The 24797-nt window shown below is 35.5% G+C and overlaps 1 protein-coding gene across 4 annotated transcripts in view; it reads left to right on the forward strand.

Annotated features, from left to right (window-relative positions):
• The window catches only part of ATM (ATM serine/threonine kinase), a 140265-nt gene that overhangs the window by 70705 nt on the left and 44763 nt on the right, over positions 1 to 24797 (forward strand). For all 4 annotated transcript variants that reach the window (XM_063693499.1, XM_031015936.3, XM_063693500.1 and 1 more), the window contains 12 exons: positions 107 to 278; positions 2052 to 2193; positions 3259 to 3435; positions 5084 to 5261; positions 8310 to 8397; positions 10572 to 10727; positions 12825 to 12912; positions 16232 to 16320; positions 16420 to 16522; positions 17776 to 17924; positions 20278 to 20382; positions 21625 to 21744. In XM_063693499.1, the coding sequence (XP_063549569.1) occupies positions 107 to 278; positions 2052 to 2193; positions 3259 to 3435; positions 5084 to 5261; positions 8310 to 8397; positions 10572 to 10727; positions 12825 to 12912; positions 16232 to 16320; positions 16420 to 16522; positions 17776 to 17924; positions 20278 to 20382; positions 21625 to 21744 (1567 nt within the window). The remainder of the gene's footprint in view (positions 1 to 106; positions 279 to 2051; positions 2194 to 3258; positions 3436 to 5083; positions 5262 to 8309; positions 8398 to 10571; positions 10728 to 12824; positions 12913 to 16231; positions 16321 to 16419; positions 16523 to 17775; positions 17925 to 20277; positions 20383 to 21624; positions 21745 to 24797) is intronic.

The raw sequence follows: 24797 nt of genomic DNA on the forward strand, positions 1-24797 counted from the left end.
TCTTGAAGTACAGCAAAACAGCATTATAGTTTTGAAATTAGAAAATTTCAGTTTTATGTATGATCTCTTACCTATGACTCTACTGAAGTAGAATTTCTATATGTAGAGGCTGTTGGAAGCTGCTTGGGAGAAGTGGGTCCTATAGATTTCTCTACCATAGCTATACAACATAGTAAAGATGCATCTTATACCAAGGCCCTTAAGTTATTTGAAGATAAAGAACTTCAGTGGACCTTCATAATGCTGACCTACCTGAATAACACACTGGTAGAAGATTGGTGAGTATTTATTGATACCTTATATGTAATCTCAATATGACATTCATGGAGAATGATACTTCACACAAATTGATATTCTCAGTAACTAAAGCTTTGTCCTTTTTTTAAATCTCAGTGTCTTTATGAAAATTCTTTTATTTTTATTAATTCACATAATTATTTACCCTACTGTGTGCCAGACACTTGATATAATGGTGAACATTCCAGACAAGGTCCCTGTTAAAATTTTAGTGGGACTAGACAAATAAGCGATAAATAAGAAAAATGCCAGATGGTTCTACACAGAAAATTAAGATAGGGGAATATAAAGGGAGATGTTTTAGGCTCTTGTCAGTATCAGAGGTGCCACTCTCCTCTAAGCGAGGCCTTATTTTGATCCTTTTAAAATAAGTCGTAAAGCAGAGAGGTTGTTTTATAATCCTAGAAGTCTTAAGCTAATCAGACAGGGTCTTCTATTGCTTATTTATTCTCTGTGCAAAGCAGAATTGCACCACATATCAAAATTTCAACTGGTTGGTTGAGATTACTTTTGCGTGCATGCTCTTTCTCTCTCTTATTTATTTGTTGATTGATTGATTGGTATCTTTGAGTACTCCATCACCACCATATTTGATGGTAGGCTCAAAGGGTTTTCCTCACAACCAGGCACCTTTCTAAGATAAATACGTGTTTTGATTTTTTTCTGTACTTCCCTTCCTCCTTCTCTTGAGGAATAAATGATTGGCAGTAATGTCTAACTGCCATGTTTCCATTATTGATTTAACATACCTGTATATTTCTTTCTTTTGTTGTTGTTTTTGTTTCATTAAACAAATTTGTATGGTTTCTTTCCAAACATTTTATTATAAAAAGTTTTAAACATACAGCAAAATGGAAATAATTTTATAGTAAACACCCATATACTTATCATATAGTATCTATATTTTATGCTGTCCTTGCTAGCCATCCGTCTATCCTTGTGTTAACATGTATTAATTCATCTCTCTCTTTTTTCTTTTTTTTTTTTTTTTGAGACAGGGTCTCGCTCTATCACCCAGGCTGGAGTGCAGTGGCATGATCATACATCATAGATCATAGCTGACTGTAACCCCAAATTCTTGGGCTCAAGCAATCCTCCTGCCTCAGCCTCCTAATGTGCAAGGTTTATGTGCACATAACACTCACACCACACTCAGCCACACCACACTCAGCCAGTTCATCTCATTTTTTAAATGTATATCAAGGTATATCAAGCACAGTTTTTGAAGAGAGTGCCACAGAAAATTTGCGAGCATTAAATGTTTCATTCATTTCATAGTAATTCGAAATTGGTTTTTCTGAAACAAATGCACAGAAATATTAGTGTGACTTCAACTTAAGAATACTAGGAAGCAGGTACAAGTTTTTTGTATTTTTCTTTAACAGGGAAAAACTTTAGATCTTCAAGGGACTTTAGCATATGAAGATGTGGACAAAAGGATTCCCAGAATTTTTATTACTTATATGTATTAGAACATATTATTTTCAAGTATTTCTTGAGTCTTTTTAATTTATAGTAACAATTAAACTGTATTGAATGAAGGGAATTGCAGTTGCAGTGATTAGTAATTCCAGTTTACTGAATGACTAGTGAAAGTCCTTTGATATTTTTGTTTGATATTGGAGAATTTTGTAAATGTAAAGTTTCCTAATACAAATTTTAAATTTTAGTTTTGAAATTTTTTCAGTGGAGGTTAACATTCATCAAGATTAATAACTGGTGTACTTGATAGGCATTTGAATTGTTTTTTTCAGTGTCAAAGTTCGATCAGCAGCTGTTACCTGTTTGAAAAACATTTTAGCCACAAAGACTGGACATAGTTTCTGGGAGATTTATAAGATGACAACAGATCCAATGCTGGCCTATCTACAGCCTTTTAGAACATCAAGAAAAAAGGTCTCTTAAGTAATAAATGTTTATTGAATACCCAGCATATCTAAAACAGTTCTGTTTGCTGTGGGTCATGACTGTTAAATTGCTTGAAATAGTGTTGTACTAACTATTAACCTTTCCTATAAGTAATGTAAGCCATATTTCATAAATCCAGGGAATGTGTTATTTTTAATTTATTATGGCAGTGTGGAAAAGCTGAGATAGGTAACCTGAGGAAATAGTAGTTGATTTTTGGGGGAGGGGAAATTCTTAAAGACAGACCTTATTTTTTTAGAAATAGAAAGCCCTATTTTGCTCCCATGAAAGCTGTTAGCTCTGCGTATGGTTTATAGTTATTGTGATCCACAAGTGTTTATTTCCATGTCAAGTTAACGTATCACAATCCCCTGGTGAAATATAGGATGACCCATAGACTTTTCCCTTTTTCCATGTTGATATCGTAATAAGGTTCCACTGTAAGTATTCTGTGAAGCATGTTTAAGAACACTTGTTCCTTCCTTAGTCTAAGCATTCCTCTTTGCTATCTTCTTTTCATAAAGTGACTGAGAAATACACAGTTTAGTTTTCACCAATTTAATTTCAGGGCAGAAACCCAACATTGAAGCAGTACTTTCAGTGCATCATAAATATAATTTTGGTGTTAGTAAAATTACTGGTAATATAAACTGTTAATGAAACTAATAATATAACCTGGAAGGCATTATAATTCTAACATTTTAAAATCTCATTTCATTTTGAAATCAAGTCTCTGTGGTAGATGTGGTCTAGTTTTGTTCAAGAGACAGATGAGTCAGAGTTTGTGATTTGTGTAATATGCTACTAATGAGTGACAGAGCTGAGAGTAGAACCTAATTTTTCTGCTGCCTAAAGCAGCAGTTTTTGCCATACCACTCTGCCTCTTGTATAAACATAAATGTTTTCATCTTAAAAGGTAAACATTGCCTCCAGATTTAGTTTTAACTGTATTTAGCTTTATTCAGAAACAGATTTGTTATACTCATTTTGTGTAGGAAAGGTACAATGATTTCCACTTCTCTTATTTACATTTTCTAATCCCTTTCTTTCTAGTTTTTAGAAGTACCCAGATTTGACAAAGAAAACCCTTTTGAAGGCCTGGATGATATAAATCTGTGGATTCCTCTAAGTGAAAATCATGACATTTGGATAAAGACACTGACTTGTGCTTTTTTGGACAGTGGAGGCACAAAATGTGAAATTCTTCAATTATTAAAGCCAATGTGTGAAGTAAGAAGATTAATTAGTCTGATGTAATTCCTTGTTTATGACCTGTTTATCTAAAGAGTGCTGTGATACTGCACATCATCTTCACATAATATCACCCCCACTCAAACTGTTGTAAATTTATTAAAGTGAGCGTCCGTATTTAGTCATAACTTTACGCATTAGGTTTCAGCTTTGGGATAGCAACATACTAGAGGAGTTCTAAGGGGTGCCTTGAATAATTTGTTACTAATACTAATGATAGTTAAAATAGTGCTGATTATAAATTATTTGCATTAACCAAGAGCCTGTTCTAACTTTGTTTACGTCTTCCGATAAGAGCACCTTTATTTTCCCTGATATGCTTTCTTGAATAAGAAAAAGTGGGGCAGCAATCAGCATAGCTTTTTTATTTTTGAGGATATAGTACAATTTATCTCAATAAAGAGTAAAGGTACATACCAAATGAAACAAAGTTTGTACTCTTCCATCAAATGTGTAATCTAAAACAGCATACTATGATGCTCTAAGATTTACAGAGTTAATTTATAGCACTGTCAAATGTGATTCAACAGAAATGTGAAAATACAACATCTGATAAGGTCAAACATCTGCTGATTACAGATAACTGATAGAGAAGTATTTTCATAATGTACTCACATTGAAAGCAATGTAAGAAGCAGTTCTTATTTTCTACAGAAATAGTAGTGACAGTGAATAAAACATTACCTTCTCTGCAATACTACACCGCACTCATACCAATTCAGCAGAGTGGTACCCTGAACACACATACAGCTTGTTTCTCATTAGTGAACAAAGCTAAGATTTTTATGAAGTTTTACCTTTGAGCCAGAAAATAAAATGTTCCAAATATACATATGTACACACCCCATTTCTGGTACTTTAAATTCTCTAGCTCTAAAACTGGTGTTTTGCCTTGTCTTTGGTTTGAAAAAGAAAAAGGGTGCAATTATTAATCTATAACCTGTCTTATGTGTGTGAAGTATGATGAATATGATGGATATGGAGTGTAATGATTAATTCATATGTTAAATATGGAGTGCGGTGAATAGCAAAAGTAAAGCTGAATACTGTTTTAATGTGCCAGATGTATTGGAGCACTTTTCTGCTCTTTGGAATATACCACAAATAATTACCCAAATTTTATGCCCAGAAGTTGGGCTTATTAAAAAATAAACATTTTTAACATGACTGTTGTAGTTCTTCACTGAGGTTAGAAAATGCATAAAAATCAGATTTCCAACTTTTGTCTTAAACTTTTGATACCTTTTTCCCTCTTCTGTCAAATCAGAAAACTCCTTCTGTTACTAACGCTTTTCAACTCTGAAATTGTATTTAAAGTGGTGATATAATTTCATTTGTAAGCAATATTCTGTTTCATTATGGTAATGGCCTAGACTGGAAATAAACAGTTACAGTGTCACTAACATATATATTTGATATTGATATACTAGCCTAGTGTGGTTTTTTAAACACCACCTAATACATGTTTTTTGTTTGTTTTTTTAGCAGTATGTTGAGTTTATGGCAGATTAATCTATCATCTTTTAGAAATTTAATATGTCAACGGGGCATGAAAATTTTAAGTAAAATGTATTAATTTTACTCATTTTTACTCAAACTATTGGGTGGATTTGTTTGTATATTCTAGGTGAAAACTGACTTTTGTCAGACTGTACTTCCATACTTGATTCATGATATTTTACTCCAAGATACAAATGAATCATGGAGAAATCTGCTTTCTACACATGTTCAGGGATTTTTCACCAGCTGTCTTCGACACTTCTTGCAAACGAGCCGATCCACAACCCCTGCAAACTTGGATTCAGGTATTCTATTAAATTTTTAACATTAATACTGTAAACTTCTCAGTTCTAGAGAAAGATGGATTTAAGATGGAACCCCACTAAAAGCACTTTACAGGATTAAATCTATAACCTCTAAATTTGTTTCTTCATCTATGGAATGGAGATAAAAGTTGCCAGCAGTTGCAACAAGTTTTCAATGAAATAATGTGTGTAAAGTGCCTAGGATAATACTTGATGTATAGTATTCCCTCAGTACATTTTGGCTATTGATAATGGGTCAACTAATTGAGCTTTCAATATGTGTCAGGCACTGTGCTTGCACTGGCAATATTAATGTGAAAAAGAAACACCCACATTCTAGCAATGGAAAAAACAAACACAATCAGATATTTTAGGTACTGTGGTGCAAATACAATAGAATTTTCATATTTTCAGAGCTCTGGCCAACTCAATTTAAAAAGCAGCCTTTGGCCAGGCACAGTGGCTCACGCCTGTAATGCCAGCACTTTGGGAGGCCAAGGTTGGTGGATCACTTCAGGTCAGGAGTTCAAGACCAGCCTGGCCAACGTGGTGAAACCCCGTCCCTACTAAAAATACAAAAATTAGCCGGGCATGGTGGCAGGCGCCTATAATTGCAGCTACTTGGGAGGCTGAGGCAGGAGAATCACTTGAACTCAGGAGGTAGAGGCTCCTGAGGCTCACTAGCCAAGATTACACCACTGCATTCCAGACTGAACGACACAGCGAGACTGTCTAAAAAAAGAAAAAAAACCCTTTGTATAACTATAATTAACATTTAGTGTATATCCTTCTAATTGTTTAAAACAAAAATTGAACTGTACTTTATTTACTCTTATAACCTACTTTCCTTCTATGACATATAATGGGTATTTCTCATGCCAAGAGCATAATAGCAAAAGAAATTCCACCAAGGGTTGGGTATGTATAATACATATATGCATGCTTGAAGGCTCATTATGGGTCAGTTTTTTAAACCTAAATTTTATAAAAGGATACAAAATTCACAGATCTTTATTGTTAACTGTCTTTATTATATATTATTAATGTGTTTTATATGCAAACATAAAGCTAGGTACAAATTCACTTGTTGTACTTAAAGACCAATCAATTCTAATACAAATGTTGATTTAATGTGATATTTTGCCACAACTAATCTGCTCCTCCCAATCCTTCCAGTCACTTCAGCAAAGGTTGTGATTACTCAGTTCTTCCAATTGTTTCTTTCAGTTTTACTGCTACAACCTTCATTTGACATGACTCTAATGTCATTTAGACTTCAGTTTGCTATGCTTTATATTTTATGTATTTTATTTTCTGTTGGCTAACAGCAATTACAAATCTACTATTTGGAAAAATATAAATTATAAACATAGACATAGATGCCCATCCTGTGATCCTACTAGATTATAGGCTGTTCTCTAAATGATCTAGAGTGTGCTTATATGAATTTTCCTTAGGCCACTGAAATGAAAATCCTAAAATAAAAATTCTCATAGAGGCTTTGTAAACTATCTAAAATGTATCTCTTATCTTTAATTGGGAAAATACAGGTATAAGTGATTTAAGCATTTAAAACTTTATGTAATTTACAGTACTATTAAAAACAATTTTTATTACATAGTTTAAGGTAATCATTGTTTATGATAATCTGGTAATTTGTTATCATGAACATGGCCAAGACTTTTTTCATGTTTATCACTTATGTATTTATGCCACAACCATTGGAAGGTAAAGTAATTGTTTTATTTTATCTGTATACAGTGCCAATATTTTTATTACCTTAAGTGAAAATTTAAACTTCACATATAAAATTCTGTTATTGAAAAGGAAAGTAAATACATATTTTTGTAAAATTTAAATGGTGTATCTTTTCTGATGGCTATAAGCCTCATTGCCTTCACTAAACGTCCCATGTGCATCTCAAACTCAGCTGTCCAAAAGCAAACGTGTCATCTTCTTCATCTCTTCCCCCAGCCTACTTTTTTAAATGCTTACCTCTTTGACAAATGGCACTCAGTTGCTTACTCTAGAAACCTCTCTCACGTATTTCATCTGATTACCAAATCTTGCCAATTCCATATTATGAATAACTTAGTCCATTTGTTTCTCTCTGCCCTTAGCATCCTTACTGCTTTCTAGCTCCATGATTTAGCACAGTTGAAATTCTTTCATTAAATTTTCCAAGTTATTTCTTGCTTCCAGCCATCTCAGATATTATTATTATTGTCTGTAGCACTATCCTTTCCTGCTCTGATGACTATTACTCTTCTTTCAGATATCACTTTTTCTTTTTTCTTTTTTTTTTTCTTTTTTTCTCTTGAGACAGAGTCTCGCTGTGTCACCCAGGCTGGAGTGCAGTGTTGCAATTTCGGCTCACTGAAACCTCTGCCCCTCAGGTTCAAGCAATTCCCGTGCCTCAGCCTCCTGAATAGCTGGGATTACAGATGTGTGCCAGCATGCCCTGCTAATTTTTGTATTTTTAATAGAGATAGGGTTTCACCATGTTGGCCAGGCTGGTCTCAAACTTGGCCTCAAGTGATCCGTCCGCATCGGCCTCCCAAAGTGCTGGGATTACAGGCATGAGCCATTGCACTTGGCCAGTATCACTTTTTCTTTGAAACTTTTCTTGTCTAGGTGAGGTTCCCTCTGCTAAGCTTCTGTAGCATTTTAAACTTTCCTATTATAACACTTATCATATTGTGTTGTAATGTCCCAGGCTAGTCAGTGAGTTCTGTGTGGTCTGACATGATCTGTCTTGTTCATGCTTATATACTGAGGACCTAGCACATAAAAGATCTTATTGAATCAATCAATTAGTCCTCCTTTGAAATAAAATATAAATTACAATGTAAGTTCTCACTTTTATTAAGATAACAGTTTCTTTTAAAAGCAAAAGAAATCCTATTAAATTCCTTCAGAACCAATTTTGTGTTAGGTACTGCCCACCAGAACCTTATAACATAGTGAGAGACAGACACATAAACAAGAAGGAGGAAGGTGTGTAAGCAAGAATGCCTGGGACTGAGGGGAGATATTTTTGTTTGTCAGAGTCAGAGCACTTTTTCCGATGCTGTTTGGATAAAAAATCACAAAGAACAATGCTTGCTGTTGTGGACTACATGAGAAGACAAAAGAGGTAATGTAATGAGTGTTGCTTCTTACGTTTAGGATCTAGAGTGTAACTGGTTAACTATCGGCTGAATTTTAACATGATTATTTTAGGTGAAGCTGTTGCAAAGTGTTATATTTAATTTGTGTGATATTTATATCCCCTTGCAGTAATCCATATTCAGGATAGCAGTTTGGTTAAATCAGTGTCAAGAACTCTCAATTCTAGTACCAGCTGTACCAGTAACCATGTTACCTTTGTTAAATTATGCAGCCTTCTTGGCTCCAATTTATTTCATCTATGTTAGGGATAGGAGCAAGTGTTTTTCCAAGTTACATTTAGCTGTATTACCCCTCTTTTTACTTTTCTCTTTGCTTTAGTTCTAAGAAGTAAACAGAGTTGTGTAAATGTCTTCTTTATGTATCTTTATTTTAAGATGTAAGTTTCTTTACTGTGTGCAGTGGTCTCAAAATCTGTGGCAATACTGTGCTGTGACAATGTTTATTTTCTTGTTTCTGGTAAATTGTTTTATAGTATAGTATCTTTGTTCCTGTTATTTCTCATGAGATTTTTAACAGTGCATACAGAAATTGCTAGAATGGATGGTCTGACTGATCAATACTGCTTGAGAGTTGACCAGAACTCTGAAGAAATAGTGTAGTAGGCCTATAATTTGAATAGGTAGGAATCGATGTCTCATAAGTGTGTATGGTGGTGGTAGGGGTGGTTGGTAAAGAATGAGAGGGAGAGGTGAGTGAAAAATGAAATGTTTTTAGCCTAAATGCATTAATATCTTAAAAAATGAATTCCTATGTAGTCTTAAACCATTCTTCTTCTCTAGTAGAAAAAGAAGTTTTATGCTTTTCAGTGTCTTTGCTTCTGGTTATTTTACCTTAGAGTTTTATACCGGATTATCTTCTGAGGAGGCCTATCAGAAGCTTTAATGTAGTGGAGAGCATTTGTTTTCTTGGTGTTGGGAGGCAGTTTTACCTTTGAGTCATTCATTTCAGACTTACCATTGGGGTAGAATGGTGTTGACATTAGCAGGAGTTGGAGAAGATAAAAATTCTTCATATTCCATTTTAATGCTGAATAAGATCCTAAAGAATATTCCTGGAGAAAGTATGAATGGGATATAGAAAAACGGGTAAAGACATGCATTCAAGTCCAAGCTTGTGCTGTGTGAAAATTACTTGTTATCCTGTACAGTATGTTGGGCAAAAACAAAGAACAACAATAAAACAACAACAACAAAAAAATTGCTTGGTGTCTTTGAACCTCAGTCTTATCATCTTTCAAAATCAGAATAATGTCTGCAGTGTCTTCCTTTCCATGGGGAAATTATTTCACTTCTCTGAACTTAACATTCCTCAGAAAATTAACTTTAGTTGAGTGCTTGCTATGTAGTAGGGTGTGCCTTATTCATCAGCTTTGCAGGCATTATTTAATTGTTGCACCCATTCTCCAAGGTCCATGTTATTCCAGCATTTGCAAGTAAGGAAACTAGGAAACTGAGGTTTAAGAAGTTAAGTTGCTGAAGATCACACAGCTGGTAGTAGGCAATATAGCTAGATTTGAACCTACCTGTATTGTACTTCAACACCAGTGCTCTTAAGCACTACCATGTCCCATCTCTACAATGCTAGTTTTGAAAAAGATACTATCTATGGTCCCTTTCAATCTTGACCTACCTATTAACACAGTGGAAGATTTTTATTAAGTAACTCAACCTAGGCAATACATTAAGTAGAAAATAAGTCACAATAGGAAAGACATGTATTTGTGTCTTAGATGAAACAATATTTTTATTAAATTGACTGTTTTAAAGTGTGTGTTGGGGGGTGCTTGTGTGCAATTTGTATTAGCTATTCTGTGTATCCTATTCTTAGTCTGTGGTACATGGATTTCTTGGTAGAGAGCAGATATGAACCCCAATTTTGTATCAGGTGATAGTCTACAGGTTTTATCAGATTCTCTGATAGGTTTGAGGGAAAAAAGAAAAACCAAAAAGATTAATTAAATAGGACTCTTCAGCCATGTTATCTTATAATGTTTATAGGTATATATTGGGGAAATGTGGTTTTTGGGAATTTATAATTTTCTGTTAAGCAGTTACTACCATTGTATTCTATATCAACATGCTTTTCTTTTGATATTGAAGTTTAAAAAAGTGAATGACATTATATCTCATTTTTCTTTAGACCTTCTTCAGGAACAATTTTTAATGATGCTTTCTGGCTGGATTTAAATTATCTAGAAGTTGCCAAGGTAGCTCAGTCTTGTGCTGCTCACTTTACAGCTTTACTCTATGCAGAAATCTATGCAGATAAGAAAAGCATGGATGATCAAGAGAAAAGGTAATGGAATTTAGAATTTTTGGTTTTTAAAATTAATGTTAGCATTGTATGAATAAGGGTATATAGTAAAGATTTATTTTGCCTCCTGTTCCCCATTTAAAAGATATTTTAGATAGAAATTTTGTTTTAAAGTGAAATTATAATAAATTTTTAAAAAGGAATATGTAATTCCTGCTCTGAAATAATAGGAATGTTTATTACTTAGGTATTATAAAAATTTAACAGATAGCAAATTCCTATAGGACAGAGTCCATACTTAATTTTCTGTATATTCCCCATAGTAGCCCTAGCATTGAGAACCTAATTTAAGGGTGATAAATATTTTTCAAATGATTAAATTATTTCCTAACTTCAGTCAGATTAGATTTACCACTAATTTCTAAACTATTCAAGATTCATTTTGGATATAAAATATCCAAAATTATAATCCAAAATGGCTATAATGTGACTGATTTATTTCTGTGACTAATTAAGGTTCATTTCTTTATCTACCTATATTTCTAGTGAATTTAATTCACTTTCCTCTGACTGAGTTAGAACTGTCATAAGAATCTAATAAATATACTCCTAGATCATGGGGAAGAACATAAAATAAGAAAGTAAGAGTAAAAAATAAAGTAAAACACTTTATTATCCCAACTGCTCTTTTCAAATGTTTGTTTGTTTGAAATGGCCTGGGTCTCATTATTTCGCCCAGGCTGTGGTGCAGTGGTGCAATCATAGCTTACCGTAGCCTTGATCTTCCGGGCTCAAGTGATCCTCCTGCCTCAGCTCCAAGTAGCTGGAACTATAGGCACACACCACTGCATCCAACTCATTTTTTTTAATTTTTATTTTTAATAGAGACAAGATCTTGCTATGTTGCTCAGGCTGGTCCCAAGCTCCTGCGTTCAAGCAGTCCTCCCACCTCAGCTTTTCAAAGTGCTGGGATTACAAGCATGAGCTGCTGCACCTGGTCCCAAATTGTTTTTTTAAAGCGGTTATACCCATTTGTGTACAGAAATGTAGTTGATAAGGAAGTGGATCAGTAGGAAGCCTTATATTTGAAGAAGGAGCCAAAGTATAACTGTTCCTAGTGTTAGTTAAAAAAGTAAAGAAGGTTGGGCACAGTGGCTCACGCATGTAATCCCAGCACTTTGGGAGGCCAAAGTGAGAGGATTACTTGTGACCAGGAGACTGAGACCAGCTTGGGCAACATAGTGAGACCTCAGCTCTACTAAAAATAAAAATAAATCAGCTGGGCATAGTGGCCTGCACATGTAGTCCCAGCAACTCAGGAGGCTGAGGGAGGAGGATCGCTTGAGCCCAGGAGGGAGAGGCTGCAGTGAGCCATGATTGTGCCACTGCACTCCAGCCTAGGCGACAGAGCGAGACCCTATCTCAAAAAAAAAAAAAAAATTAAAGAAGAAACTGGCATATGTATATAGGTAAATATTAGAGGCAGTATCACTTATGATAGTATTTATTTTATGTATTAGATTATTACTGTTATAGACACCACAGCTGTCATGGTTTTAGAATTGAAGTTGCTTACAGAACTGAATGTTATATGTATAAAATGCATAAAGTTAAGGCCTTGAAGTAGGCAAATCTGAGTTCTAATCCTGACTGTCACTTTCTAGTTTTATAGTCTTGGTTTAAGTGGATCCTACTGATCTACTTCCTTTTCAATAGTTAATATCAGATGTCTTAAATTTATATCTATTAGGTATTAAATTCTGTCTTATTGTGGTCTTTATTTGTGTGTCTGTAATTATTGATTGGGTTGAATTTCAGGTGAAACCACTGACAGAGTATATAGTACCTGAATTGGATGGCATCTGCTCTATTTTTAAACAATCCTATCTCTTTATAAATAATCATATTTTTGCATATAGGCTTCCCATATGTAGAAGATTATTCTTAAAATATAATTTTCATTCACAAATTCCTTTTCCATCCTAGGTATAAATGGTATTATGTTTTAAAGTATAAGTGATTTATTCTGTTTTGTTTGCCACCTTCATTAGTTTTTTTCTGTCAAAGTCTATAGTATATGTATTCAGGAGCTTCCAAATAGTATGTTCTCATTAAAAGAGGTGTTCTTGTGACAAACAGAAGTCTTGCATTTGAAGAAGGAAGCCAGAGTACTACTATTTCTAGCTTGAGTGAAAAAAGTAAAGAAGAAACTGGAATAAGTTTACAGGTAAATATTAGAGGCTCTATTATTTATGACAGTATTTATCTCATACTTTGGGTTATTTTGTTATAGACACTGTACAGATGCCATGTGATTTTTAAACTGAATTTACTTACTGGACTAAGCATCATATATATAAAATTATGGTCTGAAGCTTAAGCCTTAGAGTAGACAGACTTGAGTTCTAATACTGACTCTGCCACTTCTTGAGTTCCTTATCTGAAAGACGAAAGTAAAACCACCTGTCTCAGAGTTTATACCATGCATTTTCTGCCATAGCACCCTGTTCATTTCCTTTATAGCACTTAGGGTTTATAATTATATATTTATTTGTTTGCTTGTTTATTGTATGTCACAGAAGAAGCAGATTGCCTCTTCTATAAATTTCTTGATATCCATTCTTAAATTGGCTCATGTTACTGTCTGGGATGCTTGCCGAATTTCTTTGGTCAACTCATTCCTCCACAATGACAATTTCAGCTTCTCCATTCTGCTTAAACCTCTCATCTTCTCTTCTATGCCGCTGCTTTCAGCCTGCCTCCTACTTGGAGAAAATAGAAGGCATAGAGAGGAAATCTCGCCACATCCCACTCTCAAACATTGAAATCTCCTGGCATCTCCTCCTTTAATAATCTTCCGTCATGTTACAGAAACAGTTTATCCTTCTATTTGAGACTAATTCTTCCTGTGCTTTGTTTTTTTATCTGCTCTTTCTCAGGTGCTTTATTTTTTAATATGCTGTTCTCCCTCTGAACTATGTTCTGAACATTTTAAAACCTCTCCTGTTTAAAAATTCGCTTTCTCACAAAGACAAAATAATTTCCCTCTTCCCTATGTTCTCTTTTAGGTATCACCCTCTCTCTTCCTTCCTCTCACAGACAAACTTTGTGAAAGAGTTGTCCATATTTGCTGTCTGCATTTCCCCCCCTTCCATTTATTCCAGTAAAATAGCACTTGCTAATGTCTCTCATAAACTTCATGTTGCTAAGTCTGGTGGTCACCTTTCATTCTTCCTTTTCCTTAATGTTTTATTAATACTTCACATCATCAACCATGCCTTGCTTGAACTGTGTTCTGTTTACCTTTTTGATCCACTCTCCTGATTTTTCTCCTTTCACTTTTGCCTTCTTCATAGGCTCCTCCTCTCTACTGAGTTTTTGGAATATCGTGTGTGTACTAAGCACTGTGCTAAGCATGGGTACTGAACTTTTCTACTCTGAGGACTTGATTTCACGTTATGAATAGAAACATTTGAATTGGAACTATAGAATTATGCCAATATAAATGAATTTGTGTGTAGAAAATATTTCACAGAGCAAGCACCATATAGGCAGTTCAATTGCTTGATCAATTTTCTATGCAGTATAGTTCCTAATTTTTTCTATTTTATTTTTTTGTTTTCATTTTTATTTAACTGAGATTGTTTTAAACAGAATATATCTTTTCTGTGTAAATTTTACAACAAAGATTTCAGTAACCAAACTACTTTATCCATATCAAATTTTACCAATTCCAATACAGTTTTGTGCTATTTTTCAAAGAAAAATCCATGACCTTTATTCTTACCAAATTGAGTTTTCAAGAGTCAGACTTTGTAGGACTGTATTTTCTAATGTACAGTTTTTTTGTTTTTTTTTTTTCCAGACAGGGTCTGGCTCTGTTGCCCAGGCTGGAGTGCAGTGGTGCAGTCATAACACACTGCAAGCTCTGCCTCCCAGGCTCAAGCCATCCTCCAACCTCAGCCTCACGAGTAGCTGGGACTACAGGCATGCCCCACCATCTCCAGCTAATTTTTGTAGAGATGGGTTTAGCCATGTTGGCCAGGCCGATCTTGAATTCCTGAGCTCAAGCAGTCTGCCTGCCTTGGCTACCCAAAGTACTGGGATTAAAGATGTGAGCCACTGCACCCAGCCCATGTACAGTTTTAGGTGTTGACAAGATTGTTTGGTTTTGTTTGTGTGATTTTTTTTTATGTGATATAAGCCTGGTAGGTCGGTACTTATTTCTTATCTAATTCATGAAATTGTAGGCAATTCTTCTCAGGTAGACTACAGTCCTCCTGTTGTCTAGGACCAGTCTACTGTGTTGCTGATCCAAATCATTAGTATATACAGTTGACCCTTGAACAGTGTAAGGGTTAGAGGTGCTAACCCCCTGTGCTATTAAAAATCAGGGTAAAACTAAATTAGTAGTCAAAAGTTAACTACTAATAGTCTACTGTTGACCAGAAGCCCTACCAATGATATAAACAACACAATTTTGTATATGTATTATATACTGTATTCTTAAATAAAGTAGCTTGAGAAAAGAAGATGTTATTGAGAAAATAATAAGGAAGAGAAAATGCATTTACAGAACTGTACTGTGTTTATCAATACCGTAAGTTTATATCATCTGTTTACAAAGAATCATCTGTCTGAAATTGTAGGCAACCACTGCTGGTTGATATGTACTTTAGGCCTCAATCTACAGAATGTATCAAACAATTCACCTTTTTCTTGTAATGGCATGACTTTTCTCTGCATCTTGGAAGCACCTCCAGCCACTGTGGTGTTAATCAAGGCTTATAGTATGCAGTAAACACAGTGAAAAAATACATGAGAACCTGGAGAAATTACTTTTCATTGCTAGATACAATTTACTAGAGAAATGAACTGCTCATGTGGAAATTATTAGTGTCACATGGCATTTTAAGCGGATACTCACAACACAATAATGCTTACTGCAGTAGCAACTGAGGTAGCTGCAAAATTATTACAATAGTACAATATGTACGATAGTTAATCTTATGCAATTATGATTTAATACTGCATCTTTACATTTGTTTATATTTGTCTTAACCACAAATAATGCTGTGTACAGTGTGTGTGTGTAAGTTTTGATAAATTTTAATTTTTTGTAATAGATTTGTGTATATTTTATGGTAGTAAATGATGAAATGTATCCTATCAAATGTATACAAATGATAGAATGTATAGACTAGTTGTACATTTATTTTATGCATTCATGACATAACTTTTAAAAAATTTTTCAATAGTTCTAAACTGTGTGGTTTGTGAATTTTTTCAAATTGTGGCAAACCTCCAAAAAGTTTTCAATATATTTATTGAAAAAAAAATCCACATATAAGTTGTCCTGCACAGTTCAAACTCGTGTTGTTTGAACTGTATTTCAGAACTGTATTTCAGAATCATTACATTTTATTTCTATAACATAACATTTAGAGTTGGGAGTTACATATTGGTAATGATACAATTTAAAATTTGCTAAATTTATAGACTGATTTTTTTTCCTTCTTCAGTTTTTGTTGTTTCCATGTTTTCAGGATCTTCTCTTAGAAATCTACAGAAGTATAGGGGAGCCAGATAGTTTGTATGGCTGTGGTGGAGGGAAGATGTTACAACCCATTACTAGGTAAATTGCATTTGTCTAAACAACGGTATAGTAATTCTGTTTATGAAGGAGTTATGTGTGTGTAAAACCCAAAGCTATTTTTACAATCTTTTCTTGTAGACTACGAACATATGAACACGAAGCAATGTGGGGCAAAGCCCTAGTAACATATGACCTCGAAACAGCAATCCCCTCATCAACACGCCAGGCAGGAATCATTCAGGTACATTTTTTCCCAGATTTGGTAAAGCCATCACTAGTGTAGTGCTGAGGTTATTTCAGTATGTTGGTGGATATTTACACAGCCAGATAAACTCTAGAGATAAGACTAGAAGTTATCTGGTTTTCAGAGGATTTGGTTAAACATTCAGGGATACTCTTGAAGCAGAGGGATGCAAAAAAAAGAGAAAAAATTCAGGGAGACACAGGAAAGTCAGACAGGTCATTGACCTAAAAGATAGTGTAGGTTTCTTGATCATAGTGTTGTTGGATAACAATAGAAGACATTGCTTGAGCATGTACAATGTGCCAGGTAGTGTACTTACTGCTTCACGTGGAAAATCTCATGTAAACTATTTCTCATAGTTTGCAACAGAGTTGGTCCCAGAACCTGTTGTTTCTATTACTGGCTAATACTCCTTAGCCATTCTTCCATGAAATATTAGAGCCCTTTGAGCTCTATTTTTGTGTTTTTTGGGAAACATTAAACGATATTTTGGGATTAAAAAAATTTTTTTGGCCAGGCGTGGTGGCTTGCGCCTGTAATCCCAGCACTTTGGGAGGCCGAGGCGAGCAGATCACGAGGTCAGGAGGTCCAGACCTTCCTGGCTAACACGGTGAAACCCCGTCTCTACTAAAAATACAAAAAAAAAAAAAAAAAATTAGCCGGGTGTGGTGGCGGGTGCCTGTAGGCCCAGCTACTTGGGAGGCTGAGGCAGGAGAATGGTGTGAACCTGGGAGGCAGAGGTTGCAGTGAGCCGAGATCACGCCACTGCACTCCAGCCTGGGCAATAGAGTGAGACTCCATCTCAAAAATAAATAAATAAATAAATTTTAGAGATAAGATGTCACCCTGTTACTGATGCTGGAGTGCATTAGCGTGATCATAATTCACCGCAGCCTTGACCTCCCTGGCTCAAGGGCACCTCTCGCTTCAGCCACCCAAGTAGCTGGGGCTACAGGTACACACTACCATACCCAGCTATTTAAAAAAAAAAAAAAATTGTAGAGACAGGTCTTGGTTTGTTGTCCAGGCTGGTCTCAAACTCCTGGGCTCAAGTGATCCTCCTGCCTCAGCCTCCCAAAGTGCTGAGATTACAGGCATGAGCCACCACACCCAGCTGATATTTTGGGATTTTAAATGATATTGTGAACTAAAATTTGTCTAAGTTAATTTGTATCTTTGCTGTTTTTTTCTCTGGTTTTCTGTTGATATCTTTGATTACTTAACTTAAAAAAAAAATAACTCCTGTTTAGGCCTTGCAGAATTTGGGACTCTGCCATATTCTTTCTGTCTATTTAAAAGGATTGGATTATGAAAATAAAGACTGGTGTCCTGAACTAGAAGAACTTCATTACCAAGCAGCATGGAGGAATATGCAGTGGGACCATTGCACTTCCGTCAGGTAAGAAATTTGACTTGATTTTTTTTTTTTTTGCCTCTCTCCTCATTCTAAACAACAACTGTTTTTCTCTTCTATGAATATAACAGGAGTTGTTTTATATATATATATATATATAAAAATATATATAGTAGATGTTGCAAGCTATAGATAGCCCTAAATCCTTCAGTAAGATAGCAATAAGCAGTTAATGCACCTAGGCTTGAATTTTACTCTCTTATTCCATTACGACAACTTCACCCCACCCCTAAATATTTCTAAAAACAGAAATATGAAAAGGGTTTTCGAAATGAGTATCATCTCGCATAGTTTGTTGGACTGAGGCATGCCAAGAAAAGTATAGGCATTCCTCTTTCTACTTCCTGCTACAAACATTTTAGTCAGTAAGATAGCACTTATATTGGCTGGAGGATCCACAAAGGACTGCTTATCTTTATTTATGAAATATTTTCTTTTATTAAAAAATAATACGGCCAGGCACGGTGGCTCATGCCTATAATCCTAGCACTTTCGGAGGCCAAGGCGGGTGGATCGCCTGAGCTCAGGAGTTTGAGACCAGCCTGTGAAACACGGTGAAACCCTGTCTCTACTAAAATACAAAAAATTAGCCAGGCGTGGCAGCATGCGCCTGTAGTCCCAGCTACTTGGGAGCCTGAGGCAGGAGGATTGCTAGAACACGGGAGGCAGAGGTTGCAGTGATCTGAGATAGCACCACTGCACTCCAGCCTGGACGACAGAGCGAGACTCTGTCTCTAAAAAAATAAATAAAATAAAATAAATAATATGCCTACTCAGGGCTGGGTACAGTGTGGTGGCTCACACCTGTAATCCCAGCACTTTGAGAGCTGAGGCAGATGGATCACTTGAGATCAGGAGTTTGAGACCAGCCGGGCCAACATGGTGAAACTCCATCTCTACTAAAAATGCAAAAATTAGCTGGGTGTGCTGGTGCATGCCTGTAATCCAAGCTACTCGGGAGGCTGAGGCAGGAGAATGCTTGAACTTGGGAAGCAGAGGTTGCAGTGAGCCAAGATTGCACCACTGCACCCCAGCCTGGGCGACAGAGTGAGACTCTGTCTCAAAAAAAAAAAAAAAACTAAACAAAAAAAACACTCAGTTACCCAGGAAGATAACATTTATAATCTGAATATAAGGTCACCATGTTTTCTGAATGAAAAGCCAAGCACCTAATCTAATAAAGGATTTCATATTTATGTAAAGTTTTTTGATAATATAAACCCTAAAAAATTAATTATGTTTAAGTATGTTTTGTTGCCTTTGTAGAAAAAAAAAATTATTGGCCGAGCGCGGTGGCTCATGCCTGTAATCCCAGCACTTTGGAAGGCTAAGGAGGGTGGATCACTTGAGGTTAGGAATTCAAGACAAGCTTGGGCAACATGGTGAAACCCCATCTCTACAAAAAAATACAAAAGTTAGCTGGGCAAGGTAGCATGCATCTGTAGTCCCAGCTGCTTGGGAGGCTGAGGTGAGGGGATCCCTTGAGCCCAGGAGGTGGAGGTTGCAGTGAGCCGAGATCATGCCACTGCACTCCATCCTAGGCAACAGAGTGAGACTCTGTCTCAAAAAATAATAATTATTGGAATGCCTTTCAAATATTTCAGACTGTAAGACTGCTGTAAAATTAGAGATATACCCTCATATTTTAAAAACCTTTTCCTGTGTGAGTTGATTCTTGCTTGCCTCTGTAAATCAATATATACTATTCTTCCCCTTCCTCTTGTATTTCAGCTACACACACCTCTCTGTGTTTTCTTATCGGGCCAAGCTGTTTCTATCCAAGGGCCTTAGATGTATCTTCTCCTTTTCCCCCAGTTACCATGCGGGTGGCTTCTTTTCATTCGGACCCTAGTTAAATAATATTGTATCTTCAGAGAGGCCTTTCTTGATTACCCATTCTATAATAGCCATCTAGCCATTTTGTTTTGTTACCCTGTTTTAATTCTCTGCATGTCCCTTGTTACTTTCCAATACTTATTTATTGTCTGTTCCTCCAAACCACATAAATTCCATGAGAGTAGAGACCTGATCTGACTTGTCCACTTGTAAATTCCCCTTGTGCCTAGTGCCTGGCACATAATAGGTATTTATTGAATAAATAAATGAAAGTAGAGCATATTTAGAACCAGGCAGAGTATCTGAGTAATTTCCTTTTTTTCTGCTTAAAGAATTTAAATGACTCGTAAAATTTGTATTTCTTACCAAAAATTCTAGAAATGCATTTTTTAGAATGGAGAAATGTTAATTAAAAAATTTTGTCCTTTGGTGAAGCTATTTATACGTGTATATCTTAGGGTTCTGTTTTTAAGTATATTTTTTTCTTCGACTTACCTCACAGCAAAGAAGTAGAAGGAACCAGTTACCATGAATCATTGTACAATGCTCTACAATCTCTAAGAGACAGAGAATTCTCTACATTTTATGAAGGTCTCAAATATGCCAGGTATTATGAAAAGACAAAGTTACTGTATTTTAACATTTAATGTCATGGCTTCTTTTCTGAAAACTTGAGAAACAATTTTAATGTAAGGATTTGCATTGATGAAGAGATAAAGACTTGGTGGCTGTGATCAGATGTTTCCTTGTAATTCTCTGCCCTCCTTCAAAACAAATTGTTTCTGGGATCCAGGTTCATTCTTTACCCTGACCCTTCAAGAAAGTTTTGGTGATTCCCTCTTTGCTCTCTTCCTATACAAGTATCCTGAGAATTATATCTTGTCTCTTTTGGTAATTGTATGGCATTTAGTGTTCTAATTTATAAAATTGTAACTCATGGTTAATACTTACAAACTTGTTTTGAGGCACAAATGTGATGAGGCATGAGGAAATAATTATAATGGGGTAAACAAATGCAGCATTTTTAAAGCCGTAGTGACTTAATAAATCCTATGTTTATCACAGAAATAAAATTTACTATCATTTAAGTGCCTATGATATGCTAGCCACTGTTAGACTCTTTTCATATGTATTCTCTAATCATGACAGTAACTATGGATGTGAAAAAAGGCTTAGAGAAGTCCAGTAACATGCCCAAAGTTACACAGCTATAAGTGACAGAACTGCAATTTAGATCTAGGTCTGTGTGATTCCAAGGTTTACAGTTGATCCTTGAACCACTTGGAGGTTAGGAGTGCTGAGCCCCTCCTCCTCACACATTTGAAAATGTGAGTATTACTTTGACTCCTCAAAAGCTTAACTACTAATAGCTTACTGTTAACCAGAAGCCTTACCAATAACATAAGCAGTAGATTAACACATATTTTGTATAAGTATTATAATACCATATTCTTACAATAAAGTAAGCTAGAGAAAAGAAAATGTTATTGAAAATTATAAGGAAGAGAACATATATTTACTATTAAGTGGAAGTGGGTCGTCATAAAGGTCTTCATCCTTGCCACCTTCATGTTGAGTAGGATAAGGAGGAAGGGTTGGTCTTGCTATCTCAGGGGTGGCAAGGTGGGAGAAACTCTGAGTGTAAGTGGACCATGCATTTAAATTTGTGTTGTTCAAGGGTCAGTTGTATTTTGTTTCCACTGCTATTTTGTATTCACTGTTGCTTGTTAGTATTATTAGATCAGTAGCAAAGCCTATGATGAGAACTCTTCTAACAACAAATTTGAACATTTATTTCCCTGAAAACCTTTTCTTTATTTTCAGAGTGTCTTTTCTTTTTTGCTACTAGAGTAAAAGAAGTAGAAGAGTTGTGTAAGCGCAGCCTTGAGTCTGTGTATTCGCTCTATCCCACACTTAGCAGGTTGCAGGCCATTGGAGAGCTGGAAAGCATTGGGGAGCTTTTCTCAAGGTATGTAATTCATATGACTTTGTTATCCTAAAGTGCAGCTTTTCTGTTACCAATAGTGACTTTAAAAAATAAAAACTATAGGCCGGGCACGGTGGCTCATGCCTGTAATCCTAGCACTTTAGAAGGCTGAAGTGGGTGGATCACTTGAGGTCAGGAGTTCAAGACCAGCCTGGCCAACATGGTGAAACCCTATCTCTACTAAAAATACAAAAATTAGCCAGGTATGGTGGTGGGCGCCTGTAATCTCAGCTATTCAGGAGGCTGAGGCAGGAAAATTGCTTGAACCCAGCACAACAGGCAGAGGTTGTGGTGAGCCGAGATTGCGCCATGGATTCCAGCCTCGGCAACAGAGCGAGACTCTGTCTCAAAAAAAAAAAAAACTATATAGAGACCAAATGTGTGTGTTTCTTTCCTTTTATCAAGATATAAGTTGATTAGCCCTAGTGAATTGTGCTTTTATTAAACATTTTCCAAAATAGTCATTGTAAAAATTTAAGTTTTAAAAATTCAGCTTAAGTATGCTTTTCTCTTTATAACTTTTTCCCTGGCCTACCAAGATAAAATTGTTTCTTCATGTTTTTGCATAGCATGATAACACTCCATTCAGTTTTAGCACTATATTGTATTACTGTCATTTTATCTCTGCCTTGCTAAACTAGAAGCTCCGTTAAAAGTGGGAACCATTCTCTTATTTATTGTTGTATACCTAGTGTTTTTGTTTTGTTTTATTTATTTATTTATTTATTTTATGTTTTTTTGAGACCAAGTCTCACTCTGTTGCCCAGGCTGGAGTGTCATGGTATAATCTCAGCTCACTGCAGTCTCCACCTCCCAGGTTCAAGCGATTCTCCTGCCTCAGCCTCCCGAGTAGCTGGGATTATAGGTGCCCCCGACAATGCCTGGCTAATTTTTCTACTTTTAATAGAGACGGGGTTTCACCTTGTTGGTCAGCCTGGCCTCGAACTCCTGACCTCAGGTGATCCACCCGCTTCAGCCTCCCAAAGTGCTGGGATTGCAGGCGTGAGCCACCATGCCCGGCCCCCAATGTTTTCTCTTCTGGTGACTGATATTATGTTTAGTAAACATTCAGTGGATAGTGGATGTCAGTTAATTTGTAAAAGGTGTTCAGAAGGAATTGCTTCTTATAATGATGAGAGGGAAATGATCCAGGGATTTTGGAAGATGAAATAGTATAGTTACTCAGGATGCTGTAGATCTAAATTCTTTCCTTTTATCAAGATATAAGTTGATTAGCCCTAGAGAGTTGTGCTTTTATTAAACATTTTCCAAAATAGTCACTGTAAAAATTCAAATTTAAAAAATTCAGCTTAAATGTGCTTTTCTCTTTATAACTTTTTCCCTGGCCCACCCAGATAAAATTGTTTCCTCATGTTTTTGCACAGCATGTTACACTCCATTCGGTTTTAGCACTACATTGCATTACTGTCATTTTATCTCTGCCTTGCTACTAGATAAAAGAAGTGGAAGAGTTGTGTAAGGGCAGCCTTGAGTCTGGCAGGATGACAAAGTAAAGTGTTTTGGGTCCTCAGTTTCCTCATTTCTAAAGTCAGGGATTTGTATTCGATGGTCTCTAAAGCCCCTTTTAGCCCTGCTATTTTGAATTACTATTATTATTATACAAGGGAAGAAAGAGGATATAAATGACTAAGGTCACTCTACCTTTATGCAAAAATAAAATTTGGAATATGTTTTGGAAGTAGAAAAGAGAAGGAAATTTTAGAGTCAGAAGAAAATAATAGTTTTTTCAAAATGACATAGCAGAAGACATACATATTAATGTGGCTTAGGAGGAAAATAAAGGAACAAAAGTCTTTTCTGCTTTCATTCATAAGTACAGTGGCAGTACTTATTGCCAGAAATCAAGAAATTTTTCCTCTGAATGAAAGATTATCCTGCTAAAAAGAGTATAGAATTCTTTAAGAAACAGTGAATAGAATGGTAGTAACCAGAGGTAGGGAAGGGTGTGGTGGAGGGAGAGGATGAAGAGGGGCTGGTTAATGGGTGAAAAAACACAGGTAAATAGAAGAAATAAGATCTAGTGTTTGAAAGCACAATAGGGCAACTGTAGTTAACAGTAATTTACTGTATATTTTTAAATAGCTACAAAAGAAGATTTGGAATGTTTCCAACACAAATGATAAATGTTTGAGATCATGGATGTCTCAATTACCCAAATTTGGTCATTACACATTGTATGCTTGTATCAAAATATCACACGTACGTCATAAATATGTACAACTATTATGTATCCATAAAAATTAAAAATAAATTTTAAAAAGAAGAAACACCTAAAGAATAATCTGGCTGTTTCTTTGGTAGAGAAATAGGAAGAAGAGAAGCAGAGGGAAGGTTGGATGAACTGGTGAACAAATGCTTATGCTTTCAGATTACATTTCATTCATATACATCAACCAAAACATTAAATAATAACAAACTAAAAGCAGAAGCAGAGATAAGAATTCATCTCGTTCTGTTAATCCAGACATTAAAGAGATTTGCAAAAATGCAAAACAGTGCCATGCTCACTAAGTTTTGTTTTGTTTTGGGAAGTATACAGTTGAAATTCTTTATCTACAGGTTTCCATCTATAGATTCAACCAACCGCAGATCAAAAATATTTGAAAAAAAATTTTAAAGAATAGGGTATAACACTTATTTACATAGCATTTACATTATAGTAGGTATAATATGTAATTAGAGATTTATGTATAACCTATGCACATTCTCCTATTACACGTAATCTAGAGGTTATGTGTAATACTTTTTGGAAATGTTTAATAAAAGCACAAGCTAGAGGTTACGTGTAATAGGAAAATGCCCTGCCATTTTAAATAAGGGACTTTGAACATCAGCATTATCAAGGTGTCTTGGAACCAATTTTCTGCAGATACAGAGAAACTACTGTAGTTATTTTTCCTAAAAATTGTTATTTATGATATATAGATTTATTATTTTTGAATAAATTAATACATTTTAGATTTTTCTCAGTCTTTCTAATATGATATCATATCTAATATCAGTAGATATGGTCC

The sequence above is a fragment of the Gorilla gorilla genome, chromosome 9, assembly GCF_029281585.2.
Source record: "Gorilla gorilla gorilla isolate KB3781 chromosome 9, NHGRI_mGorGor1-v2.1_pri, whole genome shotgun sequence".
Classification (NCBI taxonomy): Eukaryota; Metazoa; Chordata; class Mammalia; order Primates; family Hominidae; genus Gorilla; species Gorilla gorilla.